Raw genomic sequence first — 19724 nt, 5'->3', positions numbered from 1 at the left:
AGCACCGATCTTGTAATAAAATGAAGCTGACACAATATGAAATTTAACTTGTGAAACATATTGAAAAGATTGTTTTGACAGCTCTGCTATGCAGATATTAAATATTGTGCATTGTCGATTTTAAACTCATTTTAAGAGTGATATTCCCCCGTTCGTTAGTTTGAGTTCTGACTTTATTGTAAAATATTATGGATTTATTAATTTGTCGTACAGAATATTCTCTGTAATGTTGACAATTAATATTTGAGGAGAAAAATTCGCTTCGGCGCCGGAGCGAATTTTTCTCCTCAAATATTAATTTATTGTAAAAGTTCGTTTAACGTTTTGTGCAATTGACAGTTCATAATAATAATAATAATAATAATAATAATAATAATAATAATAATAATAATAATAATAATCATAATACACACAATTTAAAATATTGATAAAGTAAATTGTAAATAATTTTAATAATAATCCCCCTTGTCAAAATTCTGCCACTGATCCCTACTCCCATTAAATGCCGATTGTCTGTGAAGGTGCCTCTCTGGCTGATTTGGTCTGTCATGAGGTTGTCTTTACCTTCACATTATTATCATTGGCCATTGTTGTGAGAAAATGTGTAACAAAATTCACTAGTTCTTAAATAAAATGTACCCTTTCTTTATAATGTAATGTTACAATTTAATTGTAATAGTTTTACACAGAGGGCATTGTTATCTCTCAAATATTTATTTGATTATTATGGTTGGTCGTTGTTGTGAGAAAATATGTTCTCATTGCATGATGAAAATAATTACGTTATTGCCTGTGCCACAAGGTTTTGAACATTAAAAAGGCATTTACTCAAAACTGAAAAAGTGACATAGATTGTTCTTTGCTTGTAGCCTTCATGTGTATTGAAGTCTATGCTTCGAAGCCCGTCTGCATCACTCTTAGCAGCTAAACAAAGCATGTTATGCGTTTTTATTTAAAAAAAAAAGCGAAGTGTATGTGACGGTAACATTGATATAAATCATAATTATATTTAATCACTTATCCTAATTTTGGAGAGAGCGGTGACGTTTTCGAAAATGAATATTATGAACTATGAAGATCATCGATTCGAATAGGGTTGCTTAAGGAATTAAGAGCCTACAAGACTTGGCATAAAACTTTATTATTTCCTACCGGTACATCATCCTTACGAGAAGTCAAGTATTTTGTATGTAAAAATACACTGTTGATCCCTCATAAATTTTCCTGTTAGTTGATCCTAATTAGTTGAATCGCGGTTAGCCCGACAGCCTCCGAGTCTGAGCACAAAGGGGCTGTGGATCACGTGACCTGGGAGTTTGCAGTATGGCAGCCGGGCAAACTGAGGTGGCTGGAAGAGAGAGCTACTGAATATCCGCTTGCTTCATCGAACCAGTGTTTTATAATCGCTGCATCTGGATTAGTTCGACATGCAGGTGACAAATGTGCGTCCAGTGCACAGCTACACACCACCACTGTTCCATGGAGGCTGTAATCTTCGGAAATAGTGTCTGAGAAAAAGACATTAGGCGACATTTATTGTCTGCTTTCCTCCGTAGTGTTTCAGACATACAACCGCAAAGGCAAGTGATGATAAAGTGAATATGTATATTTTTTTGGCCTTATAGTGTAAGGAGTGAAGTTTGAGTGTATATTAATGCATCTTGGGATATTGATTTGAAGAAAGAAGCGTTTATTTATGTTTTATTAAGGTTGTGAAGACTGGTTTTTTTGTAGATTTTTCCCGGGGAGTGTCTGTAGGTCGGCCGATATTCCAGCTAGGCCTAACCCTAGGTCAACCTAGTGCGAAAGTTCACAGCTATAAAAATATGTTTAGGGGATGATCTAAGCGATTGGAATTGCGTTCTTTAGTTTTTTAATTCAAGATAATGTGACGATCGTAACGAAATAAAATTCACATTCGTATTGTGAATGGAAGTGTAGCAATAATTCTCTTGTAATTAAGTGACATTTGTGCTTTTTCTGTTCTTGGATTGTAAATATTTGCTGTGTCTAGTTATTTTGCGTAGAATGTAGATTACATTAATGGAAATATTCGAATTTATACCCTTCATTATATGGAAGGAATTGAAGTGAGATTACTAAATGTCTAGCCTACCATAAGGACACGCGACATTATAAGTTGTTACATTAATTTCGTAAATTAACAAATCGGACTAGGCCTACTTCATACTTAGGCCTGATAGCACATAAATGTTGCATAATTAAATTGGGATTGTGTCGTTGCATTTTAATTCGAACTTAGTTTCTAGTATAGGCCTATTTTTACTCCTTCGCTAGTGCAACGTTTCTTCGTATTTTAATGTCATTCTTTACATTTTTCCAAGTAATTATTCTGTGGCTTTTTTCTGTTTTGTTTAACAAATATTCTCGGTTAATTCTCTCGATCATGTGTCGTACAATATTATAAATAAATCGTTCGCAAGTACCGGTTACAATGGAGCCTGAATTTCTGGAAGTTCAGATTTAATCCTATGGCATGGGATGATACTTTTTTAATTTAAATAAAATTGACAAACTTTGGCACTGCTATACACATTTACTTCACATATTGAGTTATATCCTTAACCTTGACCCAAGCTTACCATTTTATTAAAAGCTTTAAAAATTTACCTAATATAGCCTACTACTTTGGATAGCCATAAAATACCGGTACCGTTTCAGCGTGATGTTCGCCATCGTCAGCAGCTGGCGATCCACTGCCTAGTTTCTGGAAGCTGAATAATTCATAGGTAACAGTTATAGTTCTAATAAAGAAATATTGTAGGCCTACCATGATTTATAATTAGAAATTAAAACATCGGAGTATAGTAAGTTTGTTCTTGAGAATTTAATAAGTTACTTTTCTATAGGTCTATTTTATGTATTTGAAGCCCTATTGTGGCTTAATTTTATGAATGAAAAACTATTGCCTCCGGTGTTACGCCGGTTTTATGACGATTGACAAACGTACAGCAAGCATTTCTGAATACTGATATTTTATTGTTTACGTGTTACTCTGTATAATCGGTTAGGAAATTCAAAAGTTGTTTTATAAACTTAATACGACAAAAAATATGAAATTCTATCCCTGTACATGTGTTACATAGCCTGCTTTTTACGTTTGACCACATAGACTCATTTTTATAAACTTTTGAGGATATAGACAGTGTGTGTTGCGTGAGAAACGGAAGATTGTCTGCTGCTTTTTATTATTCAGGCATTTAGGCCTAAATGGATCTTTTACTGATTCGTTACTCTTTATGTTAATTTCATAGATATTTTATATTTTCAGTGGTAATAATGGAATATTCCTATATTATTAAAATATTTTATGTAACAAGAATTAGAATAATGAATTTTTAGACAGGTCTTGTCAATATTTTTTCAGTTAAGAATGGTTAATTTTGTAGAGGCCACTTTCTGTCAGAATGCACACATGAATTATAGCCCAAGAAGTCTATTGAATGCTTACACAGCAATTCTGCAGTGAGTTCCCGGTCTTTTTTTTTTATTGGGTTATTTTACGACGCTGTATCTGAATGAAATGAAGGTGATAATGCCGGTGAAATGAGTCCGGGGTCCAGCACCGAAAGTTACCCAGGATTTGCTCATATTAGGTTGAGGGAAAACCCCGGAAAAAACCTCAACCAGGTAACTTGCTCCGACCGGGATTCGAACCCGGGCCACTTGGTCCCGGTCTTTCTGTTGGCTGACCAGTGGCAGGTACTTCTTCCTCCACTACCCACCACTGCTTGCATCTGCGAACTCTTGCAACTTCGTTAGGCTACTAAGTTATGTTGTATTTAATAACATTCGGTACTCACTCTGCTCACAGTAGCTGCTGTATGTGTTGCCCATCTTGTGTGATACATCATTTGCAAAACTTGTTTCATTGAACCCATTCACTAAACTTAGTATTTTTTTTTTTACATGGAACTGGGCAGTGAGGAAATTTACATCTTATATATTCCGTTGCACTGCCACACGATTTCTTTTTGCGAATGTACGGTTTCAAAATTGGATAACTTATCCCTGTTTTATGACATACCACTAAAAATGACGATTCGATTAGGCCTATTCTCACGTGTTCGTCTCTCTTCATCTGTATGATTGATGAATCCACTAATGCTTAGCTTATTTCATCACTCCTGACTGGTGTTTATGATATTCTTCAGGTTGTGTAGCAACGTGCTAAGAGAGAAGGAATGAGAAAAGAGAGATAGAGAAAAAGATCACGACGTAGAAGCTGCATAGTTGGTGAATCTCATCCCTTGAAATTTGCTGTGCAAGTCTGCGGTCTGTCCTTGACAGCTGACAAACACATACAGTGACTGAACTAAGAATAAGTGCACTTTATTATAGTGTGTTGTGTTTTTCAGTGGTTACATGTCAAGTGCGTGAACGTGTACACATTTTTAAAATGCCTATACCTGTATGGAAAGAAAAATCATGTGGCAGAACAAGTGAAAACTTTACACTAAGTTTCTGGCTGCCCAGTTCCTTGTAGAAAAGCAATACTAAATTTTATGCAAATCTAGTCTTTCAGGTGAAGCTCCCTGTAAAGCAGATTCGAATAATTTCAAGGGAAAAATTGTTCCGGGGCCGGGTATCGATCCCGGGATCTCTGGTTGAACGTACCAGCGCTCTACCACTGAGACGGTGTCGGGTGGAGTTCCCGGGTAGCTCAGTATCGATACCCGGCCCCGGAACAATTTTTCCCTTGAAATTATTCAATACTAAATTTAACCAATAGGTTTAATGAAACAGGTTCTGTGATTGTTGTGATGTGAATATGTATCATACAAGATGGGCAACACTTCCAGCAGCTACGCCTCAGGAGGTTGGGTATTGTATTGTATTGTATTGTATTTATTTATATTCCACGGTAGGCTATTCGTACATCGCTTCACAGCTAGAATATGGAACATTTCAAAAAAATCTTAATAGTACTACTATAAAGTCTCAATTATAATCACAGTCTAGTTGAAATATATACAGAAGAGTTTTACAGTATATTACTACAAGGGGTCAGTATCGATACTTAATGCAGCACAGAAATATTGATGCAGCATTGTGGATAGATAGTAGATAGATATTTATTTGTCATCAACATTTATATTACCCATAGTTATGGTGTACCACAACTTATGTATATGGGTTTCACCATAACTTTCTATTAATACAACTACAATTAGCATGCAATCCCGACAGTCTGTTAAATTAATAACTCATCTACTCTCGCTATTAACCCAACTCCAAACAGTCAGTTTCTTCTTATTGATCTTAAATGTCCACTATCTGTTCGTTCCACACTTACGTTCCTTTCAGCATTCCAATCTTGCTAACTAAATTTATACATAATTCCGTCTTTCTACATTACATCTAACTCGTAACACTTCACCCGGTTATACTCATTGGGATCTTTTTTCTACCTAATACACGTCATTATAATCTTATTAAATCTTGAGATGAGTATCTAGTTCACTTTAGTTTGATCATTCATTTCCTAACCACCATCAACACTCAGAAAAAAAAAAAAAAACGTAGAAAATTGTAAATACTATCACTAAGATCATCTTTCATAACTTCACTACACCACTTTCGAAGATTTACTTCTTTACAGTAAACTTCAATCGGTAACTATATTTATTAACTAGCCCCTTTTTAATTTCCCAACTTTTTTTTTTTTTTTTTTTTCAATTTTATAACTTCCTACCTGATCTTTATATCTATGATCCCCTAAACACATTTTCATCACAGTAAAACACGATTTACGACATTAAATCACCAAACTTCCTGTTGTAATTTCATTCAGACCTTTTATTTATTTTTTACCGCTCATGTACCAACTTCTAAGATTGTAAATTTTTTGGCCCTTAAATGTACCCATCAACGATAAAATACTGCCTTGTGGTGACGAAAAAAGCAAAGCAAGGCAGATACATAATAATCATAATCATTTATTGCATCCACTGATCATATACATAATATGGGACATGTCATATTTACAAACTAATAATTAATTACATAATATACATAAAAGTAATAACTATAATTAAATGCAACACAAATACAAATATACAAAACTTGGAACTTGATTGAAGAAAACTACAGGTCGGTCGATTTCAACTACAAGTCCCGTTTGTAGTATGTCTTGAAGTCAGGAGTCAATTTCAACCATCACGTCCTTCATGAGAAGACATCCTTCTCGAAGTCAGGATCTGGAAAAGAGGAAGTAAAATTTCTTGAAGTAAGGCGTTCTTTTTCCATTCAGTTATGACAATTTTCAATAAATTCGTTCATAGTGTAAAAGCAGTTTTTGATTAAAATTTTATAAAGAGCTTTCTTAGATTTCTGATGTGCAGATATTTATTTAAGATAATTTGGTAGGCTATTGTACATAAGAAGACCAGCATGAATGAAACTGTTTTTATATAGAGTTGTGTTAAAACTTTCAATAAAAATATTATCTTTATTTCTAGTATTCTGCTGGTGTGTGTCTGAATTTGTAGGAAAACTATGCAAATTATATTTGATAAAATTTAAGGTTTCATAAATATAAATACAGGGTAATGGCAAGATATGTAATTTTTTGAAGAATGGTCTGCAGCTGGTAGTTCGAGACACTTGGACTATGGCTCTAATAGCTCTCTTTTGTACTAAGGGACCAAATTTATCCTAAGTACAACAAATTTATTAATTTAAAGTTCTTATATAAACTGTTACGTTATTGTAAATGAACAGAACCATGAGATTAGTTTTATTCTTTATAATATGAGTTCACGTATTAATAACTACTTCCTCATAATCGAAAAATCTGGCTGTAGTGTTGGATCACCAGGGAGAGCTGCTAGTAGGATGTCTGTTAGTGTGTTCATATTCGAGCTTTGTATTATAGTACATTTATTAACATTCACTGGCTTAATTTTTTCCCCCCATTTGATTTCCATTTGTGGAGACTCAGTCACTTCACCTGGCCATCAGAATTCATTGTACGACTCTGTTCATTTTAACACTTTTGTGGGATTTAACACCTGTAGTGTGGGCAGTCAGCATACAGAATCTAATATTCTTTTAGATGTGAGAAGCAATTTTGAAGTTCTTTGGAAACATACAGCACTTCTAAAGCTTTAGCAACTAAGCAAAGAGGCATGGCATGGCACTCAGCCACGATCCTTTGGCGTAGATATCCCATGCCTCCTCCAGTCTTGATTCTTTAGATCGTGACTTAACATCCCTAGAAAGCAATCCAGGGGATTCAAGTTGTGAGCATGGAGGCTTGACTGGGTCTCTGTGTTCAATTCAATAGGAGAAGTTCCATCCAACCATACATAAACCCAGTGTTTGACTGGAATTATTTAGTTCCTAGTGTAATATTAACAATTTTAATTTTGAAGTAAAATTTAAATTAAGATTAATTATGGGTAACATATAGCACAGGTTTATATAAATGTTTTTTTTTTCTTTACATTCCTTTTGTGTAGGCCTACTATATGTTATATTTACTTTACATTCCTTTTGTGTAGGCCTACTATATGTTTTACTTAGGATAATTGTTTTCATAAATAAAAACTGGCCATAACTGATACGAAAGATGGCAACAGCTGGTTTCATGGTTGCCACAACTGGTAAAATAACAAATTGTTTAAAGGACTTCAACTTCATAATCAACATTTTATTGTGTTTTGATATTAATGATTCTTAAAGAGCAATCAATTTCCTACAGTTTGGATTCAGAACATTTCAAAATCTGTGCGTCAGTGGCTAACCATGACAATATCTTTGAAAAATATTGGAGTGCAAGAGGTCAAATGACTTTATTGTCAAACGCCTGGTATTACAAAACAACAACATTGCCTACAGTTTTATATATAACACTAATGCATTATATTTTTCAAACATCGTTTTAGGTTCATACAAAAATGAAATTCTCTTAAAGTGTCTACAATGGTATGTGTACCCTATACCCACTATACAGAACTTCTAGGCTGTGGAAAAAATATTTTGAACATGCCTTCAAAACCATGGAGTCTCCCCCCCCCCCCCCATGTATTTGAGTTTTCCATTGTTGGATTCTTCAGGTTTCAAAATGTACAAAATCATATTTTTTACCATTTAGGTCTATAAAGAATTATTTTTCTAAAAAATTGCCTGAAATTTATAATCCCAGTGTATGTGTAAAACAAAAAGAAATGATTCAGTAAATCAATTTGCTACGTACTATGGAGAATAAGGGGGGGGGGGTAATAAATTAAGGTAAGCTTTCGACTATGATTATTTAATTCATGGCGCCCTTATTCTTCATAGTGATAAACTGATAATAGCTCTACTGAAGAATGTGCACATTATATTGCATTGGGATCATACATTCGAGGAAAATTTACAAAATAATATAGTCTAGTTTATAAATGGTAAAAAATATGCTTTTGGATGTTCAGAGACCGGAAGAACCCAAAAATGAAAAAAAATAAGAGTACCTATACTTGTTTTTTTGAAAGATGGCACATGACAGTTAAGCGGCCGAACTTGGAACTACAGTGCCATGTTGCCAATATGGACTACCATGCTGCCAGCTGATGGAAGTATCAATTGACGTTAAGATGGCTGACGTTAAAACATTCATTGACAATTGACGCGAAGGTAAGAAAACAATACAAAAATCGACAGAGAATCAAAGACGAAACGTACCAATGCTAACATTGTGTGCACAATAAATGTCGCCAAGAGAGCTATTAAGCACTTGCCATGTGAGAACGGTAAGTTTGGCAACTCAACCGTTGTTACCATAGCAACAGGCCTACCATGCTATATGACATTCAGTTGTTTTTCCGATTGCAACGCTCCTGTCATGTCCCATCTTTCAAAAAAACAAGTATAGTACACACTTTATAATTGAAAAACTTACTTTTTGAAAATATGTTCGAAATATTCCCTTTTCACTTCTATAACTTTTGTATATTGAGTTCCTTATAAAATTAAAAATAAGAAAGCTACAAGCATTCTTCCACACTTTTTACTTACCTGGTATAGGCTAGTTAGTCCAGGAATTATTTTCTTAATTGTTCTGTAAAAAAGATCATTGGAAACTTTCAATGTGTCTTCTCTATGAGATAAGTCATTAAATATGGTTGCAAAACAGGTGAAGGCAGTTACTACTTATAAGATGTGACAGATAATAGAGTCTCTAAGGTCGCGCAACTACTGACCTATGCTCGCTGAAGGAGGCTCTCTCCCCAATTAAATGGTCCCCTAACCACTGCAAGAAAAAAAAACAAGCACTTTATTTACTGGTTTCCATTCATAAGATGCTGGAAATGGCTTCCATTATGCAATGCACAATTGCAATCTCTGGAACAAATTTTCATTCACATGTCGAAGAACATCTGCTGTACAGTAATTTTTGTAATTTCTATTCTAATGTTATCTTGCAGATGAAATAATATTCGTGTATTATTTGTCTACACTTTACATTTGATGGATTTCCAAAGAAAAATAATCGCAGGGTAAGATCGGGTTACCTGGCTGGCCAAGCATTGTTACTGATTTTTTTAAGGAGGTTATTTTACGATGCTGCATCAACATCTCAGGTTATTTAGCGTCTGAATGATATGAGGTGTTCAGAACTGAAGTGGATCAAGTCCATGAGACGTAGTTTTGAGATAATAGGACTTGAAGTTAACTTGCTCTAGTGGATTATCTAATTTGATTAGCAATAATTTTATTGCTCCATTCTCAAATTCTAGATTTATAAAATATAAACAATTGTGATGTTAATTGATGGAACGCTTTGGTGACTTGATCCACTATGGCTAGGAATATCGTGAACAAATAATCTGAGCCGAAAGTGACTGGTGTCACCTACCGGCGAATGCTTGGAATTAAGACTTGATCCATTACTGCTTGGAAAAGATTCAACTTCAGATAATCAGACAATGAATTAAACTCAAGTTATGAAAATTTGTGACTTGATCCACTTTAGCTCTGAACGCCTCATATGAAGGGTCCAGGGTCCAGCACTGATAGTTACCCGCATTTGCTCATATTGGGTTGAGGGAAAACCCCAGGATAAACCTCAACCAGGTAACTTGCCCCGACCGGGAATCGAACCTGGGCCACCTGGTTTCGCAGCCAGACGCACTAGCCGTTACGCCAGAGGTGTGGACTTTGTACTGATAATTCTCTCCCCAAAGACCCTTTCTGATTCTCGTAAGGACCTGCCTGTGGCATGACCAGTGCTGAGTCCTGACAGACTGTTTCTTTCTCTGTCAATTGTGGGATAAATCCAGGCAATCAAATTTGATTTATGTGGACATTACTGGTAACAGTTTGGTGTAAGAACATGGACCTGATAATTCTGTTCACATTCATGGCACACTAGATGTCTACTTTCTGCAGATAAAGAAGGATTTCATGAATTAAATGTGGGTTATCTTAACTTCAGAGCTTATCATTCTGTTTATTCACAGTTCCATTCAAACAAAATCAGACTGAAGAAATCAATGACAAAAATTTACTCTTGGGGCTGGATCATATTCACTTGTGTTTTGTGTGGATGTAAGTGAAATTTCTTAGTTGCTCTCGCTGCTGACAATTTGGACAAGCTGTTTTCCTGTTTTTCTTCGAGCCTGGTACCTATTTAATTTAATTTCCTTCAGTGAGAATGCGAGACTTACCATATTTTCTTTTATTCAGAATGGAGTCTGTTTCTTCAGACTTTTCCACTAATCTAATGTTGTGAAAACGCTTTCACTGGGAACTCACACTGAAACAAATGACACTTTCGTATAGAACAATATTTTTTAATACTACCTCTTCACAAGAAACACTCTTTGCTCTAAACTGTACATATTCACACATTCATAACATGACAGTAAGACTGTGACTGATCCACCAGCTGGCTGACTGCCTGCCCTCCCCTCCACCCACCAGCTATAGCAAAGGAATCACCCCAGTGCGATGGACTAATCACTTCAGAGATTCCTTGTATAAGTGGTAATTTATTTCAGAAGCCCAGTGAGCACACACCACGTTATTTTGATATCTAATGAGTAGGGACCGGATTTTTATGTAATTACATATTGTATTCCTTTCAACCTAACCGTATATAAATAACAAATCTTTGCGAATCTTGTATTTACCATTAATATATTAAAATTTGATACTACATATTTTTACATATTTACCCCACATTACATATTATGGCTTGGTATTACATAAATCTACATATTTAGGGGTTTTATTCAATTTTACTTCTCTAAAAGGAAAAAAAAAAACTTCTGCTGCGGAAGTTTACAATTTGAAATACACAGATTTAAAAACCTTTTTACCTATCCAAGAAAGGATATATTTCGGGACGAAACATAACTTCCTTAGTTCCAGAAAGTAATAAAGGCACTCACCCCATACTGCCCACTGTAAATATGAGTGAACAAAAGGCAACTTTTCTCATACAACTACTTTGTATTGTAAAAAAATCACTCAGAAAGTAGAATTGCCTTCATGCGGTGGAGTGGGATGAGAGCGACATGATTTGTCTCGAACTATAATTGTTCTGCACACGTCTTAACAAGCCGTTCCCATGCAATTTGCAACCTTACTCACCCTCTTCCTAATCCTTCCAGGGAAAACCTGTATCAAATCTGACATGAGCCGCAATAAAGTAGCCGACTTTTGAAAAGAATCTCGAGTTGAGGAACAAACTGGAAATATGTTGAAATATTAAAATAGATAGCTTTTCAGGTTATTGCTGGACTTCTTTACTTTAAATTTAGTAGATCTATGCAGAAATGGGATTTTCCGAGCAATTATAAAGCATGGTTCTCGGCTGGAATAATCCTACACTTCTGAATGAACAGGAATGTCACTTTTCAAACAACAGTTAGTAAATGCTAATAGTTTAAGTTTTTAGTAGGTACTTTGTTTCTTACAGGGAGCAGCTAAAATGCGTGTGTCCCACATCTCCTATTTTCTCCTAATCCAGTAAAGCGAAACAGTGCTTGCAGTACTGTTGTGTCATTCATTTCACTCAGTTCTCTAGTTTTAATACTTACAGTATAAAGTGCAAGTGAGTTTATCTACTGCTTTCAACTAACTAAAATAACCCCTGTATCTTCAACCCAAACGACAAAAATAAAAAAATGGATTGCGAATGGACGAAGCTTTCACTACAGATGGAAAAATTGCAATGTGTCAAGTATGCGGTAAAAAAGTCGGATGCTGTATGAAATCACGACTGGAGAGTCTTACCTATCCTATACCTGCCAGATAATGATATTAAATATTTTCATGATTTTACATATTTTGGTACATAACCAGCTTATTTTTCTTACATAAGTATGTACATATTTCACACCTTGATATTACATTAAAATCCGGTCCCTACTAACGAGTAGTTCTCTGAAAAATTGGTTATGAATTTTACTTACTTTTTTATCTCAATATTTGCAGTACTTTGCTATAAATTCTTCATACATCGATGGAGGAATAATTTGTAATCATTTACTAGCGTAAAAGCTCAAAATTGTTGATACCGTAACATCTTTTTACAAAACACCATCTTGATGAATCACTTCTTGTTTTGCATTCTTTTTTTTTCTAATTTTCATACACTTTCAGTTTTGCTTTTGTTGGTAAACTACAATTTCCTTTCTTTTCTGCTGTGCAGTTTTGTTCAACAGTGAACTAAAGATACAAGCATTTTTATTAGTAATTTATTAATGGCATGCGTCATATTTATTAACTGATTTACCTATTACTTGAAAAGATATCTGTGCTTCCTTTGTTTTTGTTTTGTTTGTTTGTTTCCCCCCCCCCCCCTTGCATGCAAGCATTCTTTTCCTTAATTTCAGTCACTTTAAAACTTTTTCCTCTTCAGTTTCCATTACTTTCTTATTTGCCTGAAATTATTCTTTACCCTGTTTCTTTCCATCCCCTCATTTTATGAGTATCTTCACTTAGTATTTCATAGAGGAGCTATTACATGAATAGTTTTGAAGGCTTTCTTGTTTTGAAATTATGTATTACTATATTTACTTTTATTCTATTTTTCACAGGAGATGCACTGGAAAAGTTTAAATTTATAGGTACCGATAATCTTAACAAACTGAAATGTTAACTTCAAATTTGACTTTACTTTAAATATGTAGGCCTACAATTCATATACTAGTAAGTTCAACTTTAATAAACACCATTGCTATAAATGTCACTCATTGAACTTCTTCCTCCATTAGCAACATATTTATCATATTCTGCCATTTGCAGAAAAGAATGAAATAGTCCCTTCAGAGATCACCAAACCTTTTGTGAGGGTGCAGACAAGACAATTTTAAATTATCATGGAACCACTAGTACAACAGAACAGTACCCGTCAAAACCATCACTTAAACTAAACTGTTGTCAAGCATTTCATATTACTTTCATTGTATGAGGTGAAGCCTTCAGTGGAATGAGTGATGGTCTTTACAGTTTGTTTCAAACTATAAACTCAAACTTCACTGTTATTCACTTATTCAGTAGGTAATTACTACTGACCTAATTGCTTAGGAAAAGATTTAACAGACCTATCAGCAAAGAAGAAAGTAAAATGCATTCCAAATGATCTAAAAGTTCTTCAAGGTATTAAAAATGACCAAAAAAAGCCGAAAAAAATATATAAAAATGACCTATTAGTTCAAAAACGTCGAAAAATGCAAAAAAAAAATGCAATATAAGAAATTAATTTTTTACGTTGATATTCACATAAAAAGTATTTCTATATTAATAGGCATCATCTTAATGTGAACAATAAGAAGATGACTTTTCATCAACATCCGCCCCCCTAATTGATATTCAAAATACTTTCTTCGAAAAGTGGGTTGTAAGGGAGTCTGAAGTAAACAAGTCGAAATATCTCGCTTATTATTGATTTATTAAGAGAATGTTACACAACAAAAACTTCTTTTAAAATGTTATTTAGTCAACTGTTCGAAGACAGGTTTGAACCTCAAAAGTGACATCAACAAGGCACCACTTATGAGAACTAAGCCAGAAGATAATGTGGTAGGGTGGCCAGTTCCTTTCCCCCTCCATTGCATACATCGCTGACTAGCTACATATTACAGCAATCAGACTTCAGATGCATACAAACAAACAATTGTTCTTCCTCTGACACATATCGTACATATCAGCTAGAACCTCAATCAGAGGCTTTTAAAAATGTTTCCTATAAATTTCATTCTGTGCAAAATTTTGATTGAACTGATATTTAACAGGATATATAAGTTTTTATGCCACATAATATCAAAATTCGCTTCCATTCTGGCACATTATAAAACCTTGGAAGTGGGGGAGGGGAACTATGCCTATATAGTATTAGCTATTATGTCCCAATTAAAAGGCTGTGTAGAATAATATACTTGAGCATCAGTCAGTATCAAGCAAGTTATTATTTGGTACTTTTTTAGCATAAGAGCCTCAACCCAAAAATGATTATAGTTTAAAAACTATTTTTCATGTATTAAAAGGAACACACTCAGTTGTTTGTTTTGTTTTTTGTTTGTTTGTTTGGTTTTTTTGTACTCATAGTGGCTTCACTGAAACAGTAATAAATTGTATTGAGGTATTGTTGTTCAATATAATGTACAGTATTAGCCTAATCAGTTATTATTAGAAAAACAAATGATGAATTAGAATAAACTAGTATACGAAGTAGAGAGAAAGTATTTGACTGTTCAAAAGAAGAAGAAAAGATCTCAAAACATTAAAACCTCACTTTCTTTCAAATAAGGAAATTCTTTTTGTAATGTTTCATTAAACGAGCATTTCCGTTAGGCATTGTCACTTACACAGTCATGGCTCTGGATTGGATTTAACAAATGGCGCCCGTCATTTAAATTCTTAAAAGAAAAGAAGTTCCCCGCTTACTGGACACAGATATTGTTTTCAGAGTTATCGAGATTTTAGAATTCATATACTGACTTCAGTATTTTAATTCACTGATGAGTACTGATATAGTTTAAGCCCATGCGTCTGCATACACTTCTAAACGAAAACTTCCCCCCCCCCCCCATTGTTAGAACCTTTTAAGACAACAGAGAGGGGGTAAGAAATTAAGTTTCCTCGAATTCTGGAATTTGTTTCCACTTTAGCATTTTCGTTAGGCGCTGTGGCCGCGCAGTTACCAATTAATTTCCACCTCATTGCACTGCCATTGAGCGAAATATCCTTGTGATACCTTCTAGACTTGTGGAAATACGTATTTTTCTAAGGCTCTTCTTTTCTTGTTCTGCTGGCAATGATAAAATTAAATAATTGAGAAAATATTGTATGTATAATTAAATGTCCAAGACATTAGGACAATTGTGTGAAAACCGGGGCTGTCCTAGCAGAACCAGGGTATCTGGGCAGCTTAATGTAGCACACCATGTGAACTCGCTGAAGTTCAGTAACTGTGGCGTGCAAGGCATATATTGGTTCTATTTCTTGCATACTGGTGATGCTATCTACCAGCAAAAAATGCGCGTTGAATTTGAAATTGTCTTCAGTTTGTGCTGATTTACCACTTATATGCTATATTGACTTCTCTTTGTATTCTTGCTAAATACACAGAGCTTATTATTGTAGCTATAATTTACTTTTTTTCTTTTAATGGACCAACGACAAGTAGATGTTACGAAGTGTCCTAATAATTTATTGCTTAATTTGTCCACCATTCTTCGTATTTACCATCATAACTTTCGTTTGTATGTTTGTTAAAATTCAGTTTCAAATAGCAATGTAAGGCATGAAGTTTAAAATACGAAACTGGACTTAAAACAGGCAAAATGATACACCTTATAAGGACCTAGGCTACCAACAAGGTTTATGAGTTAAGGAAAATTCAATGCACTTAGCCAATAAAAATGAAATATTCCGAATTTTTAGGCTCACAGTGACGGTGATACCAAGCTAAAATGTTATGCAAGATATTGAATAAAATGATAACATTGATTATAGTTAACGTTAACACTTTGTTTTTTTAACAACATAAAATTGTTTAGTCGTCCGTTAAAAAGTGTTAAAATTTTTAAAAAGGTATATACCTTGGACAGACAGCCCGTTTCGACGTGATGTTACGTCTTCATCAGTGTCTTCAAGATAGCATACAAAACAAATAACACAATACAGAAATATCTAAATAATCACATTAAACATTCAAATAAATATAATTCAACTGGAGTTTACAAACTAAAATGCAATAGTTGCCCACATTTTTACTTAGGACAGACAGGAAGATCCTTTCACACAAGATATAATGAACATATTAAAGCTATAACCAAACCCTACATCACATCAAATTACGCAGAACACGTTATCAACAATAATCATGACTACAGTAATATAGAAACAGATATGGAAATTCTACACATCACACCAAAAAGTTCACAGTTAAACATCTTAGAACAATACGAAATATATAAACATACAATAACATACCCACAACATACACTTAAGGGGAGGCAGAGGTGAATATTTCAAAATCCACAAAATTTATCCGATTTGTTTGAAATTGATCATGGATACTAAGTATGTTATTAGTAATGGACATACCAAGTTTCAACTTTCTAAGTACAATAGTTCTGTAAATATTAATAATTTTATAAAACTTTATATCGTTTGATATAAAATGCTCCTTGCACCATATTGTAAGAAATTTTCAATATTTCTTTTTATTTATATGTTCAGAGAAGGTATATAAATAATGATAAGTATTAGTTTATTATGGGAATAATATAGTAATACAGTTATCTTGGTTTTAATTTCATACTTTTAAGGGCACAAAATCAAAAACTAACATCGGAATATCAAAATAAAGATAATAAAAATGGGAAAAAACCAAATTTTCATTTTTTCTTCAATTTTGTTCGAAAATTTCACCTCTGCCTCCCCTTAATACACAATTACAGTTCAATACCCAAACATTATTCGACATCATGATACGTCATAACACACAAACAATCAGTCCCCACCATAAGAGCAACACACCCCCACCCCTACAACTGACAAATGCACATCGCAGAATTCAAGATCACCAGTAGTTCAGGAGACAATGAGGAAGACGTAACATCACGTCGAAATGGGCCGTCTGTCCAAGGTATATACCTTTTTTAAAATTTTAACACTTTTTAACCAGTGACTAAACAATTTTATGTTTTTAAAATGATAACTGTGTTGAACATATTTATACACAGAAAGAATCATTTCACAACATATCTTTTGACACTGCTTCACTTAAAAGAATACATACTTAACCATTAGTTGATTGAAAGAAATATCAGACTCAAGAGAGACTGTGAAGTTTAATGTACTCTTTGCTGAACCATGTTGGTGCAGGAGGATGGCTGCCCGGCTGGTGCTCAGCGCCGTGATCTTCATCACCTGCATTATGTGCTACTACAACAGTCTGCAGTGCGGCTTCGTGTTTGATGACATCAGCGCCATCAAGGACAACAGGGATCTGAGACCTCACATGCCACTTAAGAATATCTTTTTCAACGATTTCTGGGGAACTCCAATTCATAAGGTAGGCAGAACAAACTGTTAATAAGCTAAGATGTATAGTTTCATCTCTGTAATACTTGACAAGTTAGCAATGTTTATAATTTGGGCACGAAAGATATTCCTGTATTTAAAGATAAAACACAAATGTTGGTCAATAATACAGTGTTCATAGATTTTATAAAATACATTAAAGGTGATATGTTACAGTTGTATGAACACTAATAAATACAATAAAATTGTTAAAGAAATTAGTTATAGTCAGACATGTTTCGGAGATGCTTCTCCATCTTCAGTGACTATTTACCACGACGGCTGGTTCAGGTGATCGAACCGTGTTGTTGCTTGGCTTAAAGGAGACTCACTGAAGATGGAGAAGCATACAACTGTAACATATCACCTTTAATGTATTTTAGATATTCCTGTATTTTGATGGTCTGGCAGTGATGAATCCCATTTCTAAAGTGCTGGTAACTACGAGACATAGTGATCACTGAGGACAGTGTCTAGCAGAGTTGGGTGATATTTATGTATCATAAAGGAATTTTCACATGTCATACTTCTTGATACTGTTGTGGGAAGAGGAAGTCCCTTCCAGTAGAAATTGTTTGCATTTTTTTCATCAGAAGCTAGTGCATTAGCATTTGGGTAACAGTGCTGTCGGTGTTTAAATTGTTTAAATTAGGCCACCACCTACTAATCATATTTGTTGAATAATTTTCACAGTTTTAGTGAGTTTTATATATATATAATCTGTTTTGACTCAAATATCATTGAATAAGCATTTTATAATCCTCCAGCCTGAACTCAACTCAACTTCTTTCACACAGATGAGGAAGATATCAAGGGCTATCATCCAGAATTGGAGTATCAAAATTCTTAAATGTAAAACCTCAATTATCTGTCTCTCAATCATCGGTTTATCTGAGTCTCCCCACTTTTCTCCACTAAACGAAAATCCAACTAAAATCTGATCTGTGTGCTTGAATGTAAAGGGTCTACAAAGAGACATAGTGTGAGGCTATTACTTAATGGTAACCACGGGATTAGCCATATATGGGACATTCAAAATGGGAATGTGTACTACCCCTTCCCTTTAGCACATTAAACGTTCCATTGCTTCAGGTTTGGAAGAAAATGAGCCTATCTTATTAATAAACAATGCATAAGACATGATTAAGTGCAAGAATATTATGATTATGGAGGAAGCTGTACTCCGACAATGAGGTACTTGCAGTCGAATTTCAAGGGTTTGTAGAGAATGACGACAGTGGAAGAATATTAATGGAAGACATTAAAAAGTTGGTGGAGCAAATTGACCAAATTCTTTGCTGTGGATCAAGAAAACATTAATCAGTGTCTGGAAATATCAAATGATGAAATTATTGTTGATTCTGCCCGTGAGGCCATGAGTATAGTGGAGAGGAAGAAGACAGTGTCTGAATCGCGTGTACAGTACCTCCACGAACTGCACTTGAATCAAGTGAGAGCAGGAAGATGATACTTTATTCCTGGGCGTTGTTTTACTTTGGAGAATTAGAATTGAGATCAGAAAGGAAGTTTCTGGTAGTAAGATCAGAAAAAAGTGACAAGTTCTTTAAAGAACACAGAAATGAATAAAGTAATTAAAATATGTCCCAATGAAACTTACAGCAGAGTCCGTATAGGCCAGCTTCTGTCTGATGCTTTTTCAATTCACTGCGAGCTAAAACAAGGAGATACACTATCACCTTTAAATCTCTTAGCCGGTTGACCAACGGACCATTAAGACATAACCCTTTAGAAACATGTTCTCTTGTGAACTCCCTGCACATGTGCAAATCTGCTTTTCTGAGACTACCTGGCCATTTTTGAGGGTAGAGGGGTGACCACTATACATCAGTTTTAACCTTCGTAGCCACTTGATATGTTTCATGTTCCTCTCTTTAGGTTTTTTTTTGCCATGTTTGTTTTGGTGGGTTTGGTATGCTGAATAATGTTGGAACAGCATCAAGTTTCTCAGACAATTTGAAAACATCATATCTTCGAAGTGCACATTACATGTTGTGCAGTTTTTATTTATTTATACGACATACTTCTTTTCACAGAGCCTCTCTTCTGGAGTGTAAGTCCATTTCTTTGCATTGGAAAAATGTAGGATTTACATAAACTTACGATTTTATAAATAGGCCTATGGCTAATTGGCATTGTATAGGTCTGTACACATTATT

At 34.5% G+C, this 19724-nt stretch overlaps 1 protein-coding gene across 1 annotated transcript in view; it reads left to right on the top strand.

Moving 5' to 3' along the window:
• The first annotated feature begins 1325 nt into the window (after positions 1-1325).
• The window catches only part of LOC138710102 (protein O-mannosyl-transferase Tmtc3-like), a 58924-nt gene continuing 40525 nt past the window's right edge, over positions 1326-19724 (top strand). The window contains exons 1-2 of the mRNA XM_069840734.1: positions 1326-1580; positions 17350-17539. Coding sequence (XP_069696835.1) covers positions 17354-17539 — 186 coding nt within the window. The 5' untranslated portion in view covers positions 1326-1580; positions 17350-17353. The remainder of the gene's footprint in view (positions 1581-17349; positions 17540-19724) is intronic.

The sequence above is a fragment of the Periplaneta americana genome, chromosome 12 (assembly GCF_040183065.1).
Source record: "Periplaneta americana isolate PAMFEO1 chromosome 12, P.americana_PAMFEO1_priV1, whole genome shotgun sequence".
Lineage (NCBI taxonomy): Eukaryota > Metazoa > Arthropoda > Insecta > Blattodea > Blattidae > Periplaneta > Periplaneta americana.
This window is presented reverse-complemented; position numbering and strand designations above follow the sequence as displayed.